Genomic DNA, 18372 nt, shown 5'->3' with positions numbered 1-18372 from the left:
CAATACACAAGAAGCTGCTGGGCAGCCAGTCATTTGACAATGTATTTATTTCAGTGAGAAATGGTTGTCAGGTGACCTGCAGCAGCACGAAATAAAGAACAGGACAGTGAGGAATGTAGTGGGAAAATGAAAACCAAATTAAAAATAACAAAACCAAACAAATCAGAATGCTGCTCAGCAATGAAGCAATGTGACTATCTTCTTAGGTGGTTTTTAAAAAAACCCTTCTGTGGTTCATTTTGAGGGAATCCATACTAGATATGTTAAGAACCAAAGAATCACTGGCCAGGATTTGAGATTTCTGTAGCAGGGAGTATAAAAACTCATTTTATGAACATAGACACAATTCGAATGACCTGTGTGTGCAATTTTCTCTGTGAATCTCAACAAGTTAAAAGAACATGTTAGATGGCCATCTGAGGTCACTTGAGGTTTGCTTTCTGAGTGACAGCTTATTCTTCTCACTTTCCCTCTTTGACCAGTCAGGAAAGTCACAGGGAGTGGATGGGACACATAATCAACGTGGGGGGAGGGGGGGCGGGGCACAAAAACAAACAAATAAAAAAACCAGAGCAGGAGTAGGGAAATGACTGTAGCAATCGAGAGTATTGAAGAGAATTCAAAAATAAGGTTGGATGTTACAGAACAAATGAACAAAAAAGCCAGAAAGAAATGAATAGGCATTTGAAAATAGGAAGCCCCAAACTGCCCCAAATGATAATGCAGATAAAGAATAGACTTGGCTGTATTTATAACATTAAATATCTGCCTGTTACAGCATCGTACGAAATTGGACAGCTGGCTATATTTTCACCAAATTTGAAGGATTCTTTGGGATGGTTGAATTAATAATATAGAGCATGTGATATAGTTGAGCTTCTCTTTGAGGCCCTTAAGAGGCACACCTTAGCTTAGTCCCCTGGAAAAATAGGGAATTCTTTTTCAGATGAGCTTCAGGCTTTGATCAAACTACTTCTCACATGGGCAAGTCTATAGTGTGCTCTTGGTAAGTAGCAGGAATTTATTTAGCTTTGGTTAATGATTCTCCCAAGCAATGCAGGATGGCCAGCTGGTTTATAATATGGTAGACTTGAAGGGGTGTTCTGACAATAAAGGAAGACAATAGGGAAAAAGGGAATGAGAAAACTTCAGATCAGAGACACCATGCAAACATGAGAGAGATGGCAGGAGCTTATAGAAGATGGGTGGAGAGGTATAGAGAGAGACCAGCCTCCAGAAGAGAGGCAAGACACTCCAGGCAAAATGAAGCATTTAAACCTGGGAAAACCATCCAACTGAGCAGCCATTCTCAACTCTTCACTTTCCTCACACCATAAGGAAAGAAGCACAAAGGCATTTACTGAAAATGCCAACAATGACATATTTCTCAGGAAAAATTGACCACATATCATAGAAAAAAAAATGTCAAAAATTTTGAGCATTTCACAATGCCGATATATATATACCATCTCTCAATATAAGAACCAAAAGTGATGAAGAAATGAAAACTTCAAGAAATAAAAGTTCTAAATTTTGTGATTTCTGATGTACTACATGGTTGGAATTTAAATAAACATTCTCCTTCAAAGGAGACTATTTTGATTATAAGAAATAATATTTAAATTACAGGACCTTATTTGATGATTTCTTCCTTGCTTTTATGAATAGCTCTGTATGGAAAAGCATAAGAGAATTTCTGCAAAACACAGGTGTTAATATCTTTAGTTGTTTCTTTGCTTGGTTAAAGTACTTTGCCTCCTTTGCTGAGAAGGTGCTTTTAAAAGAAGAGTCAGATGGTAGTAGCAAAACACAGCAAAACAATTTTAACCAGAAACAGAGGGCCTTGGGGTTTTCAGATCATAAAAATAGCCAATCAAAACCACAAAACAGATGAAAAGAGAGGAGATAATTTTTACCAACTGTGGGAGTGGTGGCTGCACTCAAGGAATTGGTGGACGATATTGAAGAAGTGCTTTCAGCTCGGGCTAGGGGTGCTATCGGAGGAGGGCTGGAAGAATGTATGGGAGGGCTAAAAGGTCTGGGCTGCAGGGAAAAGAAAAGAGATGGAAAGTTAGATATACAGGTCATAGTAGTCTTGTTCCATATTTTTAATGTCTTCCAGGCCCAGCTATAACAACCCGGGTTCTTAAAAGAGTACAGGTGACATCATTTTTTTATATTGAAATTGATTATATCTATACAGAAGCTTCTGGACGGAGCCAGAAGAACCATAAACCACAATGTGCTGTACTTTATAGGTGCATTAGAGTTAAAGAAGCTGAGATCTGTGATGCACTCAGTGATGTTTTGGGACAGTGAATTTACATGCTCTTGAGGACTAAGCAGATAATACAATCTGAGAGCTTAAACTCTTTGAAAAAATTTAAATACAAAATACTATGCTGTGCTAGCTAAACTAAGTATTATGAACATCACCAGTTTGTGGATGCCAAAGAAATTTACCTCTGCCAGAAGTCTTTATAAATACACACAGAATGTTTTCCACCCCTTAGTCTTAAGACGCGATATAAAACTTTCAGAACAAATTCATCAGGCCACAACTCTCCTTTATATTCACATAGAGTGCCTACCACCAATAACTTCTGGCAGTCTGAGAACAGAAATCAGGACTAGGTCCTCTTTTGGGGCCTTTCAAAACTAGATAAATGTGGTGAAAAGAAATATCTCCCTTTCTAAAGGATTTAGCACAATAGAGCATTACTGTCTTAATTTTCATCAAACACAATGTAGCAGAACCGAAGGCCCAAGAGTCCCTAGTCCTACCATTTTAGACCTTGGCTTGAATGATGATAGAGATTTGAGGAGGGTTGAAATGTACACCCATACTGCATGACAGTCTTTCAGATGCCACTGTCAGGGCCATTTGCACAAGTGATCTAAGGTTAAGACCTGAAGTTGAGATAACCAGTGTTAAGGCTTTTGACTCATTCATCATTCTTACCATGAGTTTCTGAGCAAGCCAAGGCAGAAAGGAACATACCACATCTCCAACTCCAGGTTTTCCTGGAGGTAGCTTTGGTCGAGATGGAGGCCTGGGAGGAGGTGGAGGTGGGGTGGTACTGCTGCTGGGAACCAAGGGTGTGGATGGCCGAGCAGGGGATGATGCACCTGAAAAACAAGCTGGTATTAAAAATGGCTGGGAACATAGATGGTCAAAGGGCTAGCATCATCATTTAATTTCTCCTTCCGCATTTCCACAGCGCAATGCAGTCCCAGACACTTTTTATCACCTGAGCAGTTAGTATATTCAACGCCGTAGCACGTGTTTTTTTTTTTTTTTTTAATAAAGAAAAAAAATCACTCAGTTGAACTATGGTTGATGGCAGAAGCTGAAGCTCATTGCCTTTTGTTGTCATGTGACACCAGTGAAAGGTAAATCCTTTTTATTAGTCTCTGTGATAGATTTTTAAGACTCTTTTGGCTGGGTGGATAGTAGGTTTTGTTTTGACTATATGCACATGAAATTTATAATAAATCCTTTTGCTTTCTGCATATTCAGAATTTATGTCCAAGATGAAAATGGAGTAAGAACTTGAAAGAAAAAGAATGATTTCTCCACATTCTCTATATATTTAAACATGTATAAGAGAATTATCCTTTTTACTATGCTTCAAAGTATGAGTACTAACTTTATAAATGTCAGCAAACGATGGTTAGCAAAGGACAAAATATAAGAAGATAAGTTAGATGTTACATGAGTACTTTGTGTTTAGAGTCTTAACAGAAACACGTTGAGTTTAGAGGATTTTATGTTTTAAAGGAGGCTGCTTAGGAATCTGTTCTACGTAAAGTTTGCCCATGATGATTTTCGCAACGATTTTAAAAGAGTTCTTGGATTTACTTTTCTGGCTGTCAATGACAAGCATGTGAAACACAGAAGACACACAGAGGCCGGCATGCACACTGGTCAGCACACCAGTAGGGTCTCTAGACTCAGGGGTCTGCCTATCGGCAGTCATATATGCCTGGCATACATGGGTAAACTACTCAGCTAAAACTCGTAAGAAAGTCAAATTAATATTCCAAACAGTTCTTGTTCAGAAAAGTTCCAACTACTCCAGATATTTTGTCACTTTGGCTAGAAGCAAAGGTGTCAAATCATTCCAAGAAAATTCTAAGAAATCCTGTCATAGGAAAATACTCACTCCCTCCCACCTTCCCTCTAATATGCCACAAAACTGTGCTCCCTGGAGAACCCTACACCATCATCTCCATCTTCAGATTTTTAGATTCTCAAAGAAGTTGAGCAGCAAACCCGTCATCTCAGCATCTGCTCTCACCTTAGGAGAGTCCATGGGGGTAAACCTTGATCCTCTTATTTAAACAATCTGAAATCTTGAGCTTGTTGTGTTTCTCTGTGTTGTTTATTCAAAGTGTAATTTCGTTAATGGAACACCCTACTAATTATTACCGCTGCTCCCATCCCTACCTCCACCTTTCTCTATCTCTACCACCTTTTTACTGTATTCTTCCTTTTTTATTTTGTTGAGCCAGAATCTGTGCTAGATACTCTATATATACATTATCTTATTTTATCTCCACAGTAAGCCTTGAAGGAAGGTGCTGTTACTATCTCAATGGAAACCAAAGCTCAGAGATATTCAGTTACTTGCTCAAGGTCACACAGTACAAATGATCTATTTAATTCCAAAATTCAAGCTTGAATGCAATGTCTTATAGTTTTCGGTGGACTGTGGAGTTCCACATTTTGCATAAAACCTGGTCTTATTTTTGCATGGGAAGCTTGCGCACACCTCTTTCAGTGTATATATTCTTAGTCTTTTGGCTAATCTTCTCTTGAACAAAATATGGAGTGTTTTGACAGGTTCCATTACAAAGTTTTCTTTCAAGTGAATAGATTTACACCCAGGATGTTTTCAGAAAACAGAAGTAACTGCAAAGTAATGAAGACAAGCTTTTAAACAATAAAGTCTTTGTCAGGAAGTTTCCTGGGTCTTTTGGGAGGGATCTATTTCACTGTAAAACCATGTCATAGGACTAGTTCAAAATGTTTATCCATGGGCCTATTTACAAGAAATAGTCTTCTGAATCAGTCTCAGGAAAAAGTCAGCTGCTTATCTTTTTCCTACATGTTCCAGAAGGGAAATTTTAAAAACAAGTTTGAGTAATGCTTGGGCAAGTACTAATGGGTTATACTCAAGGCAGGGTGGAATACTGAAAAAACTCGATGCAAAGTCAGATGATCTGAGTTCTAGCCCTATCTCTTATCAATTATAGGATCTTAACCTTTCTGAACCTCCTGTTTTAAATAATGAGACATGTTTCTACCTTACAAGGTAGTAGTAATAATCACAATAGAAAATGTTTACGAAAGTGTTTACTAAACTATAAAATGCTACAAAAATGAAAGGGAATAGATGTTGATGATGATGGTAAAGATATGTCTTTTGATACAGATAGAACCAAAAACAAAGAAAAAAGTGACTAGTTAACTGTTCCCCTCTTCTTCCTTTATGGACACTTGATTTAACTCACTTTTTCCTTACCAAATTGATTTAATTGATTTGTTGCGCAGTTGGAAGACACTAAGGGAGCATTTAAGAACTAAACCCTACTTAACGGAGTCCTGATATTTAGGAGAGCATATTCAGGGCCTGAGGGGTTATTTCACAACTATGCTAAGGCTTCACATGCTTTTGTGAGAGTGTTTTGTATTGTAAGAGTGTAGGTTATTATTTCTACATCTCTATCATTCTTCGGTCTTCAATTACACATTCATTTTCCCTTCAAGCAGTGTTTATTCAAAGAACAATGCTGTAAAGTAAGTGGATGGCATCTCCAGTTAAGGCTTAACTTTAAAAATCATACTTACATTATTTGAGTTTTGTGAGTTCAAAAAAGTTAGCAACCATTGACATGCTCTCGACGTGAAGTTCCATCATAATTTCTTTGGTAACTCCCCCAAACAATGTAACTACAGCTTCTACTTTCATCTCTTGTTCAGTTTATGTGTGGGTGAGGGTGGATAGTGGGGCAGCTGATGAGAAGTAGTAAGTGGAATCCAATAGATCCGGGGCCAGATCCTGGCTTTGATAATTATTAGCTTTGTGACTATGGCCAAGTTCCATCTTTGAGCTTCTGTTTTCTATCTGTAAAATGAGGCTAATTCAGCACAATTTATAGGAAGAATCAAGTGAAATAAAATATATGTACTTCAAAACGTTTAAGGAACTAAACAGCTATTTCCAGTTGTGTTTCTTAGAACACAATCTCACCATTTTCTTGAAAAAAGTATTATATATGTATGTGAATGATTACATACTATGTTTCTTTTTTGGTGACCTGCACATTACAATCCCTAAAATAGTACTGTTCTATTGAGCTTTCTGCACTGACGAAAATGTTCTAGAATGAGTGTTGTCCAATGAGACAGACACTAGCCACATGTAGCCACTTGAACTGTGGCTACTGTGTTTAAAGAACTGATTTTTAAATTTTAATTAATTACTAGTAAGATTACAATAGTCATATGTGGCTATTGAACATTGCTGCTCTAAAAAGACTTGTAGTTAGGAAACATATTTGGTTAATTCAACTCCAGGTAACTCAAACTCACTTGTTTATGAATGTGTTTGTGTATGTTATGTATCTATGTATAACATCTTTTAATATTGCTTTAATATCCCAAGTTGGAAAATGTTGCTCTGAACATTCTCTCTTTACTAACACCTCTCTTTTCCTGGCCTCCAAACTTGCTGCAGGCCAATAAAACTCGTTCTCCTTCCCATCCCTTGGCATACAACTCACACAAGAGGAGAAAGCCTTTGCCAAGAATCAGAGTCTGCATTCCAGTAAAGCAATGTCCCGGTCTAACGATATTTTTAGCTTTCGCCATGAGGAAATTAAAGTTCTTGAAGCAAATTCTTAACTTCCAACTCTTTTTCAACAGCAGGTAATTCTTTTGATTTAGAAAGCTATGAGTACTGTCTAAAGTTGGTGGGTGACAGTCACCTTGCTGTGAAGGAAATTTTTAAAGTGAGCATAATGGTATCCAATTAAATAGAGTTTGAGAAGTACTAGAAAAATTAGTCTCATCAGGCTAAGGGTTATAGAAACCAAGAAGTGAGAAGCATGGCTAATCTTTAAAACAGGAGGCCATACTCTATCGTTGTAATGCTAAATTTACATTTCTGCCAGTCTGTATATAGTCCATCAATAAAACATTAAGCAGCAAATAAACTGGGACTTGATTAAGGAGATAATGGTGCTAAATTTTATTTATTCATGAGCTTCATTAGCCCAGTTCAGTCTTCCACTTAGAAATTCAATCCTTTAATACCAGCAAAGTATAGTTTTTTCCAGTTCAATTATTAAGAATCAATAATCTTTACTGGTAACATTTTAAAGTAATTTCAAATCAGGGTAAGGAAGCTAAACATTAAAACAGTAAAACTCCCAAAGATTCCAGAAAGAAAGCCAAAGCTCCTCTTTCCACTCATTAGATCAGTGGTCTATTCAATGAAACAAACATCTCCTAGAGCCTTGTAGAAGATGATAAGAGGAAACAGAGATGAATTACAAAGCTGTCCTGTGCTCCTTTTGTCCCACAAGAGCTTAGCAGCCAGCCACTGGAGAAGACATTCATTATTCCTTGAAAAATCCTTTCAGAAGACTGAGAGCCTGGCCCAGGAATGAGAGTCCTGTGGAAGACACCCCTCTTTGATGATGGATAGTCAGCTTCTTGGGGTTTGTGGTCCAAATTGAAGGCTTCACCTAGGGGCCTTTTATTATCTTTACAGAAAGGTAAGGAGCTTATATCTCCCAAAGACCGAAAAAGCAACAGAGGATGGAGGTGGGTGCTCTAACCTTCTAGAGTTACAGAGAGGAGCACAGAGGAGGAATAGGTTTTCAGAGGACTTCGGCGATCTTGTTGATGACACAGTACAGTATAGTTTGGTGTCAGTCTCAAATAGTTTGGATGTTTTGCAACTAAACCTTACTAGAGTGCCTGGAGATAACAGTGGTTAAAATACAAATTCGGGACTAGACAGATCTAAGTATGAATGCCAAGTCAATCACCACTAGCTGTGTAAAGTTGGGCAATTACTAGACATCTCTGAGCTTCAGTTTTCCCATCTGTAAAAAGGGGGAAATAAAAGCTTCTACTACATGGGGTTGCTGTGAGGATAAAATAATATGTATAAAGCACTTAGCATGGTGCCAGGAAAAGAATCCATATCTGTTGTTTTTATTGGCAAAATAAAGGCTCCCAAAGGTCCCATGGTAAAGAAAGGTGCTGATCTTGTTTTAAGACAATGTTTCCCTGACCGATTTGAGTATTGAATACTCTTCCTTTCTTGATGGAGGAGGGCATAGGGGACACATCTAATGACATACCACATTGACTTTGGGTGAGGAACAGGTGAGTCCCCTGCCCTCTTCTTGATCAGCGTGGATGCTCTCTCTTGAAAGCACAGAGGAATTTGCAGATACAGAGCAAGCACTGAGAGATATTCCACTGAAAGAGGCGGCAATGATGACTGACTATTAGAATAGGGACAAATGCTTTCCTTTCCATCTCTTACTATATCTAAATAACTTAAACTTACTAACCTCTTTTGAAGCAAATAAAAAACAAACAGTACATAGCACCCCCAGTAAGATGCCTAAACTGAACCCAAAGGCACTGGAGGGTCTTGTCAGACAAATTTGAGCACCAGTGGAATAAACGATATGGAAGAAGACGCATTAGAAAAATCTTGATCTTTCTTTGGTATGCACTGCAGGTGTTACCATCCTTTCATAATTTGAGAATGTAATGTGAAGCTTCAATAAGGAAAACAAAAAGATTCAATGTCAACATTTGTATATATCATTTCAATACATATATTTCTGATAGACTTTCCCATCACCTGTCACCAGACTTAGAGTGGACTTCATAGACCAATGAGCATGTCAAAGTAAAATTATGTCAAAATAAAATCAGAGAATAATTTGTCTTTGGTAGCAGCTTGATTAAGCATCTCTCTTTTTTATTTTAAAATCTCCTTTCAAGCTGTACTTTTTATCTGAAGTGAATTAGAGGGGTTAACAAGGTTCTCTCTGCACCAAAAAAAGAAAAAAAAAGAGGCAGAAAAAAGAAAGAAAAAAAGAAAAAATAGAATATAAAACCACACCGTCTTATAAAAACTTAAGGCCCCTGGGAAAAAGAATTACAAACTTTTGCTTATAAGATGAATAAAGTCTGAGGATCTAATGTATGATAACATGATGATTATACTGTATAATTGGTAACATGGTATTGTATAATTAAAACTCGCTAAGAAACTAGAACTTAAATGTTCTTACCAAAAACAAACAAACGAATAAATAATAAACATGTAAAGTGATGGATGTGTTAATTAACTCAATGTAGGGAACCTTTCACAATATATATGTAAATTGAATCATATGTTATGCATTTTAAGCATCTTACAATTTTATTTGTCAATCATACCTTAATAAAGCTGAAAACGAGACAAACGAAACAAATTAAAACACTAAGGCCCTTGTGGAGGCATCTGACAAGGAAATTGGGCATTTTAACACAAAACTCACTGGCTATGAAATCTGTCTTTCTAAAACTTTCCTGAATTCCAAACAATGAGATCACAGCTTTAGAAAGTATACACTTCCTAACTGCAGGGTGTACGGGAGAGCACCCCTAAGGGCTAGGAGTGCGGGGCAGGACACATCCACAGACTTGCACTATGACTGCGAGCATTTGATGAACTAGGACATGCCACGGGCCACAGAACACCCAAACCAAAGGAAGGATGACTGAAGCTCTAAAGCCAACTGCCAGGCAAGAGGAGGGTGTTGCTCACATTGCAGCAGCCACGGTCATTCTTGGTCACATGAAGCACACTCAAACAATAAGACATACCACTGGTGGTCCCCGTACCACTGCCCGAGCCAGGTCCGGGGGACGAAACCACAGTCCTGTAGGTGGGTGGTGGTGGGGGAGGCGGAGTTGCTCTCTGTCCCAACCCAAAATCTTTAGGAGATGAGATTGTTTCTAAGTAATCATCTTTAATGAAGGTCTGCTCAGCGACTTTCTTCTGGACTTCTTCTAAATTGAGCGGTGAAGGTACATTGCGAGGAGGACCAGGAGGCCCTGGGGGGCCTGGGGGGCCTGGAGGGCCCGGAGGACCCAGAGTTGGGGATTCAGCTGAGTTGTCTGATGCAGCTGGTGGAGACACCACCTTTTCCCTTGGAGTCAACTCTGGAGTACCGTGTTCCGGGGACGTATCAGAAAAATGGACCCACTTTTCTTCAGCATTAACGGCAACAGACTTGGGGGACAACACTGGGCCAAAAATGCTGTCCAAGTCATTGATTGATGGTAGTTTTTCAATTTTGACCTCTGTGGCTGACTGGTCATTTCCTGTGGTTAAAGTAGTTGATTTTAAACTCTAATTGACTGTGTTAATAGTATTTGTGTGGGGAGGGGAATGAGAGGAGTAAGGCAAAGCCCGGTAGATACATTGCCTTGTGAGGTGCCTCAATAGGCATATTTCATGATGTAAAAAAAATTTTGACCAAAGCAGAAGGGGTGCAGGGGAGTTCCCTGCCTCCAGAATGTGAGCCTCATTTTTTATGCAATTATTACCCTTTTGCAGGGTGACCACAGGTAGCTACTTTTACCATCCTCGAAAGTGCTGAGCATGCTATTGCTCTCAAAGGCTGCTCATGAGATTGCAAAGTGTGATCGTTTTGAGAGGGCACTGTTAGGTTCACAGAGAAGTACAGGCTCTGGAACTGCAAATTCCAAAAGGAAGATTTCTTGTGAAAATCTTGCCTACTGAAATAGATACAACACAATAGAAAAAAAATCGATAGCTAAAAGTTACCCTCATATTTGATATTGTCCACTCCAGTATATTAAATAAAACTGCTCAGTGAAACTAATTATAATATCTGTTAGTTTGAAAAAAATAACACATCACAATTAGCTGTATGTCTTCCATCTTAAATACACCAGAAACAGTACAAAGATTATTTAAAGAGATATTCCCACGTGTATATTTACAAACACACACATATACAGACCACACACAACACACACATAGGTTATTGAGAAGATCTATACTGTTTATGAGAACTGTTACATATATATCTATTTAATAGGATAGAAAATTATAATTTCTTTTCTCATCAAGTCTAACCTGTTAACATTCTGGGCCTAACTGTGATATATAATCTATCAGAAGTCACAAAACAGAAAAGTCTCTGTTTTATTTGAACAGTAGCATCAGCCATTGTTTTTAGTTCTTATCAGTAATATGAGAAAAAAATTAAAAACCATTTTCTACAATTTGTCAGGAAATGTTTGATAACCACAGTGTGAGGAAATATATTTCTTTTAAACTGAGTTATTCAAACTAGAAATTATTACCTAAATAATTACAAAGCATAAACGGAAGCCATTTTACCTTTAAATATCCCTGTGGCCATAAGAGCCAGTTTAGTATTCTCATATATCATATTTGAAAGGAGTTAACATTTACAGTTCCAAGGCTACAGATAAATGGGGTAGCAATAATTTTGTTGCTGGTAGATTTATTTATATTTAACATATTGATAGAAAAATGAGAGGTCAAAATGATTTGAACTTACAAACACCTTTACCTGTAATACTCTAGAAGATTCCCTATTGGGTTTGAGTCAATATAAATTCCATAAATTAAAAAAAAAATTCATGTAACTATGTCTTGCATTTGCTCTTGTTGATAAATATTCCACTCTGCAGCTTTCAAACTCACCAGGCTGCATAAATAGCAAAGGAGGAAGCTGCAATAGAATTCCAAAGGTGATAAAGAACCACATTCTAAAGGCCCAGACACATAATATAACTATTACTGCTTTTGACTTGCTAGCCCCTAAAAACTGGGTAGATTATAAATTGTATGAATATGTAGTATTGATTTTACTAGAAGATAAAGATGTGCCCTAAAATTATCTGTGTAAAAGCATGCAGCAATTTCTTGCCACATTTCATCATTTTTATACATTTCTTTGCCATAGGATAATAAATACTTTTATGACTACTGGGAAAAGATTCTCCACCACCCAAGCTTACCAGTATGCTGCACATCCTGGAAACTATTTTATGTCTTTATAGATTAAACAGTTTTAATTCTAGCAAAAATTTCATCCATTCTTGGAAAAATATAAATTGTGCCTCTGGACTATTAATTTGCAAATCATTAGAATGAGATCCCAGGAAGCGACATATCGATGACTTTTGATATTGAGATTTTTTTTCTTTCATTTTATAAGTAAATGTGGCCCTCATTCAGCAGTAATATACAGAGGAAAAAGTAGTTGAGAAAGTGACCTTTTTTGTGAAACATGAGAGATTCTTTAAAATGTCTTCAAAATAAATTGTAATGGAAGTAAAACTAAGTGCAAACATTTTCATGTTTAGTTTAGCCTATGGCTTCCAACATATCAAGGTCAGGTTGAGGTCCAGGGTCACTGTCCTGACGCCACATCATCCCAGAACCGAAGAAAAACTAATGCTTACCTGGTCCAATTGTCAGTGGGGAGCCTGTTCGGGGTGGGGTGGCTGGTACATTTTTTGGAGGCAGTGGTGGAGGTGCTGCAAAGAGATGGGAAGCCAAGTATTATTGATTACTTTCTCGCTAAGTTTCACAATCTTCTGTAGATAAGCAAGATTTTGGCTTTCATTCATATTCTTGCTATTGAAAGTGAAATGACCATTAATGGCCTACATTTTTTTTTTTTTTTAAGTTTGAAGCTAAGTGACTAGTGCAAGACCCATTCAGATTCTTCTGGTTTATGATAAGAATTTGCCAAAAGAATGTCAGACAATAACTAAAATAATACCATCATTTTATTCATTCACTTCTTTATTTGACAAACCTCCTACATCCTGTACCAAAACTAAGAACTAGAAACATAAAGATGAATCAAAAGAGCCTCTGCCCTCAAGGTATTTGTGACTGAAATGACTGAGTATCATGTTAACACACAGTTACAATCAGGGCGTGGTCAAGGAAATGAGAACAGCTCCTGTAGGGACTCAGGTGAGGGATTTTTAATGTAGTCAGGATATTATTTCCAGTCTTTGGAAAGACTGGGTCACATGGCTTTACATGGATTGAGTCTGAAAGGATTTCTCTAAGTTATATGCCTTAAGTTTTAGTATGTTTTTGAAAGTCTAAAGGAAAATGATTTGGGTCAAAGAAGAATAAACAGATTCCCTTGGTAAAAATTATGGTTAAAAAAACCCTAAAATAGAAAAAGTATTGTATTATGGTCCCAATTCAGAAATTCATCCTTGAACCAGACTTGTCATTTTTGTGGGCAAAGTTAGAAATTACTGTTTCAACAGGCTGATTTCTTTTTCTTATTCTTTCTTTAAATGAATATTTTCTTGTCACTGGCCATATTTGGTATATCAAGAGTTCATACTCATCTCAAAAATAAGCTACAAGATCATTTGAGAATGTAAATGTGGCCCAATATTGCATAACCTAAAAGCAGAGTGAGTCAGCTGGGCACTAGTTGGAGAGCTCTTGCCAGTACTCTTTCAACCTGCATGCATTAGAAAAAAACCTCTTCTGTCACTTCTCCACAATCAACTTTAATTGTTTATTTTTAGAGAGCATCCCGTCCTTCCACACAATGGGCATGACTAATAGCTATCATCCTAAAACCCAAAAATATGTAGTTTCCAATCTTAGTTATAAGATATAGTTATGAAAACTATACCTCAAATATATCATGTTTTCCCATAGTAGTTAAGAAAAAATCAGGGGCTCTGTTTCTGATTAAGGATCTCTGCAAGAAGTATGATCACAATTCACAAAATATCATAAAAATAAATAAAAATACCATAAAAGCCCAATAACTTAAAATAGTAAACTTATGCTGCAACATGAAATAAACAAGATTTATAAAACATCTCAATTCTGCAATAGTTTCTGTTGTGCTAAGTGTAACTCTAGCATATAAAACTACAAAATACCAATAGTTGGTTTAAAACTAACATGTTAGCTACCTAAATATTTCATTCGTGCACTTTCTTAGCATTTAGAAAATGTTCTCTAGGAATAACCTGGATAGTTCAAGGTTCTATAGAAAGCTTTTCAAGGAAGTTTGAGCTTTTTCGCTGGCTTTGTTTCACGGTAGCATGAAGAAATATTCAAAATCAAGACATGGAAACAACCAAAACGTCCTTCCATAGATGATTGGATAAAGAAGATGCGGTACATATATACAATGGAATATTACTCAGCCATAAGAAAAGATGAAATACTGCCATTGGCAACAACATGAATGAATCTTGAGATTATTATGCTAAGCAAAATATGTCAGACAAAAAAAAGATTGAGAACCGCATGATTTCACTCATATGTGAGTTGTAAAACTGAAAGCAACAAATGAATAAGACAAGGAGAGACTCATGGACATGGACAACAGTTTAGTGGTCACTAGAGGGAGATGGGGAAGGGGGGTAGGCAGATAAGGGTAAAGGGGGTCAAATATGTGGTGACAAAAGGAAATTTAACTTTGAGTAGTGAATACACAATGCAATAATACATAGAATGTATTATTGAATGTATACTTGAAACCTATACAATTTTATTAACCAATGTCATCTCGATAAATTTAATTTAAATAAATAAATACTGAAAAGCAAAAAAAAATATGCTACTGGGGCTCTAATCATTTCAAATCACATCTTTAAAAGTTCAGAAATTTTAAAAAAATGTTGGTGTTTTTTCTTATCCTATTTTATGAAGGAAATATCCTTAGAAAGACTGGATCACATAGCTTTATAGCAATATTCCCTACAAATAACCTTGTGGGCTTTGATTAGACATCCTGTTGGTTAATTCCTATGATTATTTTTAGCCACCAAAAAGCAGAGACCTGGGGATGCTGAATTGGAAAAGTATTAATTGCTCTACATGTAAGCCTTACAGAATGAAAATACCCTCTGCATCACGGCCTACCCCACAACACCTTTATCTGAGATCCAGTCTTCCTCCCATGGGCATTTTAAGGAGTGTTTTCCACATGCACCTCTGCTATGGAAAGTCCACTGAGACGAGAACTCAATAAATCCATCAACCAGATAATTTGACGAAAGGAGCAATTCATTCAATCCAAATAGCTCAATCTACTGGCAAGCGAAGGGCTATAAAGATCTTTGGGACCTGCTTTCCTAGCCACCTGGAATGATGGACCCAGTTTGAGATAAATTTGCCCTAATCTCCCATCTCAGTTTTCTACCATATAGCATCATTTCTCTCATGTTCCAATTATCATTTTTTTTCCTCTCTATGTGTCCTTTCTATCATATGTAGCTTCAGTTGTTCTGTGGGACTAGCAGAGACCATATCTGATTTGGTCACCTATGCGTTGTGTGATAGTCCATGCCTACAGCATAGTAGGTTCTTTAGCTCATTTGCTTCTCATTCTTACACATAGGTTTTGAATGAATGAATGAATGAATGAATGAGCCTGTGGATTTTCAGAAGAGATAATGATTCCAAGTTAATAACTTTTTTGTTATTCCTGTCTTGACAACATGCCCTAGGTCCCTTTAACTTTAAAGCGTGTTAGAATAACATTTCTTCTGAATGTTATACAGTCTAAATGTGGCTTATGTAGACTTTTTAAGAGTTGCCTAATTTCACTATGCAGACAGACAGTAAAATGAGTCACTTATTTTTCCAGACAGAGCAGGCACGTAACTTACTTCCAGTGGGAAAAGGCCTTGTTAACTTTGGCGATTCGATGCTTGGATTAATTGGTTGGCCTGAACCCCATATCTCAGGCTGATCTAAAAGAACTGGAAATATAAAAAAGAAATTTTCCAGGGTGAGTTCAAAAAATAAATGTCTCTAGATTTTAGAACTTAACATTTCAATTTAAAGTTGAGCTGCACAAAATTATTTCCCTTGTGCCTTGGTACTAGCAAATTAATTCAAGAATGTGCTACTCATCATTCTTTTCAAGCAGAGAATGAAAATAGGACTGGAGTGTGTATTTGTATGTATGTGTAGGGAGCTGTATATGTGTTCATATATAGCTAAATTAAAGCTGCATTTTCTTCCTTGTTAGTCATTTAAGGACATTCTGAGTGTCAGTATATGTGCTGAGTTTTAGTAGTCATTTGAAAATGCAGGCATTAATTCCATAGACATTTATTTTAAGTTGCTTACTTGAAGTTTGCTCTGAATATGCTTCAAAAGTGAAAACGCTTAGGTTGTATATAGTGGTTCCTATTTTCAAGGATCTTATAGGGTCTTTAAATAAACCTCTTCCGGCATCACAAAGAGAAATTAAATTATTTCAAAAATGTTTGGTGAATATCTTAAGAGAACCAGAAAAATAAACAAGTAAAGTAAATCAAGACAATTAGGTGTTGAACCTAAGCACATTGAATCTAAGTTTTCTTCTATTCCTTTTGTCTCCTCCTTTTGATTTTTTATTACTATGATAACGATGTAAATACCTAGCTCTTCCCAGCACCTATCATGTGCCAGGGTTTATATAAGTACTGCTCGTAACTCATTATGTTATAAAACAAGCTGAGAAGTTGGTTAAACGTGGATTTGAATCCAGCCTCCACAGTTACTATAGGACCTTGGGCAAGTCATTTAACCTCTGAGATTTCTTTTCTTCAGTGTAGCAGTAATAAGAGCAATCTCAGAGAGTTACTAAAAGGATGAAAGGAGGATGTAAATATATGTATAAAGAATGTATATAAGACACTTATGAGAAGGCCATAACTATTATTATACATATTTAATCCTCATAACACCACTATGTAGTTGATATTAGTAGCATTTTCAGGAGAGAAAATCAAATATTAGAGTGATTAAATAACTTGCCCAAGAGCATACATGGTGTAAGTAGAGGAGTTAATATCTGATCCCAGGAATGCATACCTCACTCCAAAATACATATTTTTTTTTTTTCTCCAGGCCTTTTAAACTAGTGATAGAAAAATTAATCAAAAGAAGTGAGAATGTGTAGATGTGAGAGGTAAATAGGTATTAGAAGAGTTAGTGTGCTTGGTGCATGTGTTGGAACTTTATAGAACTTCAGGGGCTGAAACCACCCAAAGCAGTGGTCCTCAACCTTTTTGGCACCAGGGACCAATGCTTTTATGAGAATCTAATGCCTGGTGATCTGAGGTGGAGTTGAAGTGCTGATGCTAGCTGGGGAGTGGCTGCAAATACAGATAAAGCTTCACTGGCTTGCTGGCCGCTCACCTCCTGCTGTGCGGCCCGGTTCCTAACAGGCCACAGACCCACAGCAATCCGCGGCCTGGGTGTTGGGGACCCCTGACCTAAAGAACAAATCAAGTCAGGCTCATTGATAAGTCTAAGTGTGTATCTCCTCTCCATCACTAACCTCGAAGATGGTTTTGGCTGTTTTATTTTAACTTAAAAGCAAGCATTCTTTAAAGAATGCATGGGGAAAAAATACTGCTTCACATCTTTAAAGAACGTTGTATCTCGACATTCTGTACAGTTATGGAATTCCTCTAACAGGTAGATTCAAATGACACAAATCAAATTCCACCTTCAGTCACTAAGTTGTATAGGTAAAAGTAAAAGCAAGATTGATCACAGATGAGTTAATAAGATAACTGATAACCTCATTGCAGAACCTTGGTTATAGACAAATCATTGAAGGATGATTTAGGGATGTTCCTTATACATTTTTCTTTGAGACTGTTAACAGGAAACAGAAATAAAATTCTATTTTGTTGAATTAACTGTGCTTTGGAGTCTCTTTGTTACTGTAGCTTACTTAGCCTACTTATTATGTTTTCAAGTCTTTTTGTCCTTAACACTTACATTTAGTTTCCTTCACCAATGGATCTTAGAAAAATAACATTTTATTCTACATATACCATACAGCTCTTAAATAAAATGATTTTTATAAAAGCATTTTATATTATCAAGCACAGCTACTGAAGATCTGATGACCCATTAAAAATATACCTCAAAACACAAACATTTACTCCATATAAGTTACACTTCAATGAAAAGTAAAACAAATCTATAGATATACGTATTTTTATTACCTTCTGTCTTCTGTTCATCAAAAGCGGATTCTAATGGTGGGCCAAAGAGAGGAGCTAGAGCCATAGTGTCATCTGGAGGTTTTTTGCTAAATCATACACATTAAAGCAAAACAGAAAGGGAATATTAATGTTAAAAAGAGATATTTCAGATATTTTTCACAGTAAGGCAGATAGATGTATGTGTGTGCACTCATGTATATATACTTATGTATATAGGCATTTATGTAAGCTCTATAGTTTTAGAAAGTATATAGAAGAATGTCAAATGTATT

At 36.8% G+C, this 18372-nt stretch overlaps 1 protein-coding gene across 23 annotated transcripts in view; it reads right to left on the bottom strand.

Annotated features, from left to right (window-relative positions):
- SGIP1 (SH3GL interacting endocytic adaptor 1) overlaps positions 1-18372 on the bottom strand; it is a 181468-nt gene that overhangs the window by 50534 nt on the left and 112562 nt on the right. For 10 of the 23 annotated variants that reach the window (XM_036234977.1, XM_036234972.1, XM_036234994.1 and 7 more), the window contains 5 exons: positions 18101-18186; positions 15758-15850; positions 12551-12625; positions 3002-3129; positions 1917-2043 (listed from right to left, as the gene is read on the bottom strand). In XM_036234977.1, the coding sequence (XP_036090870.1) occupies positions 1917-2043; positions 3002-3129; positions 12551-12625; positions 15758-15850; positions 18101-18186 (509 nt within the window). Of the gene's footprint in view, positions 1-1916; positions 2044-3001; positions 3130-9907; positions 10409-12550; positions 12626-15757; positions 15851-18100; positions 18187-18372 lie in introns of all 23 variants that reach the window. The other 13 variants (XM_016120846.2, XM_016120852.2, XM_016120853.2 and 10 more) reach the window with 2 other exon arrangements.

The sequence above is a fragment of the Rousettus aegyptiacus genome, unplaced genomic scaffold (genome assembly GCF_014176215.1).
Source record: "Rousettus aegyptiacus isolate mRouAeg1 unplaced genomic scaffold, mRouAeg1.p scaffold_m13_p_1, whole genome shotgun sequence".
Lineage (NCBI taxonomy): Eukaryota > Metazoa > Chordata > Mammalia > Chiroptera > Pteropodidae > Rousettus > Rousettus aegyptiacus.
This window is presented reverse-complemented; position numbering and strand designations above follow the sequence as displayed.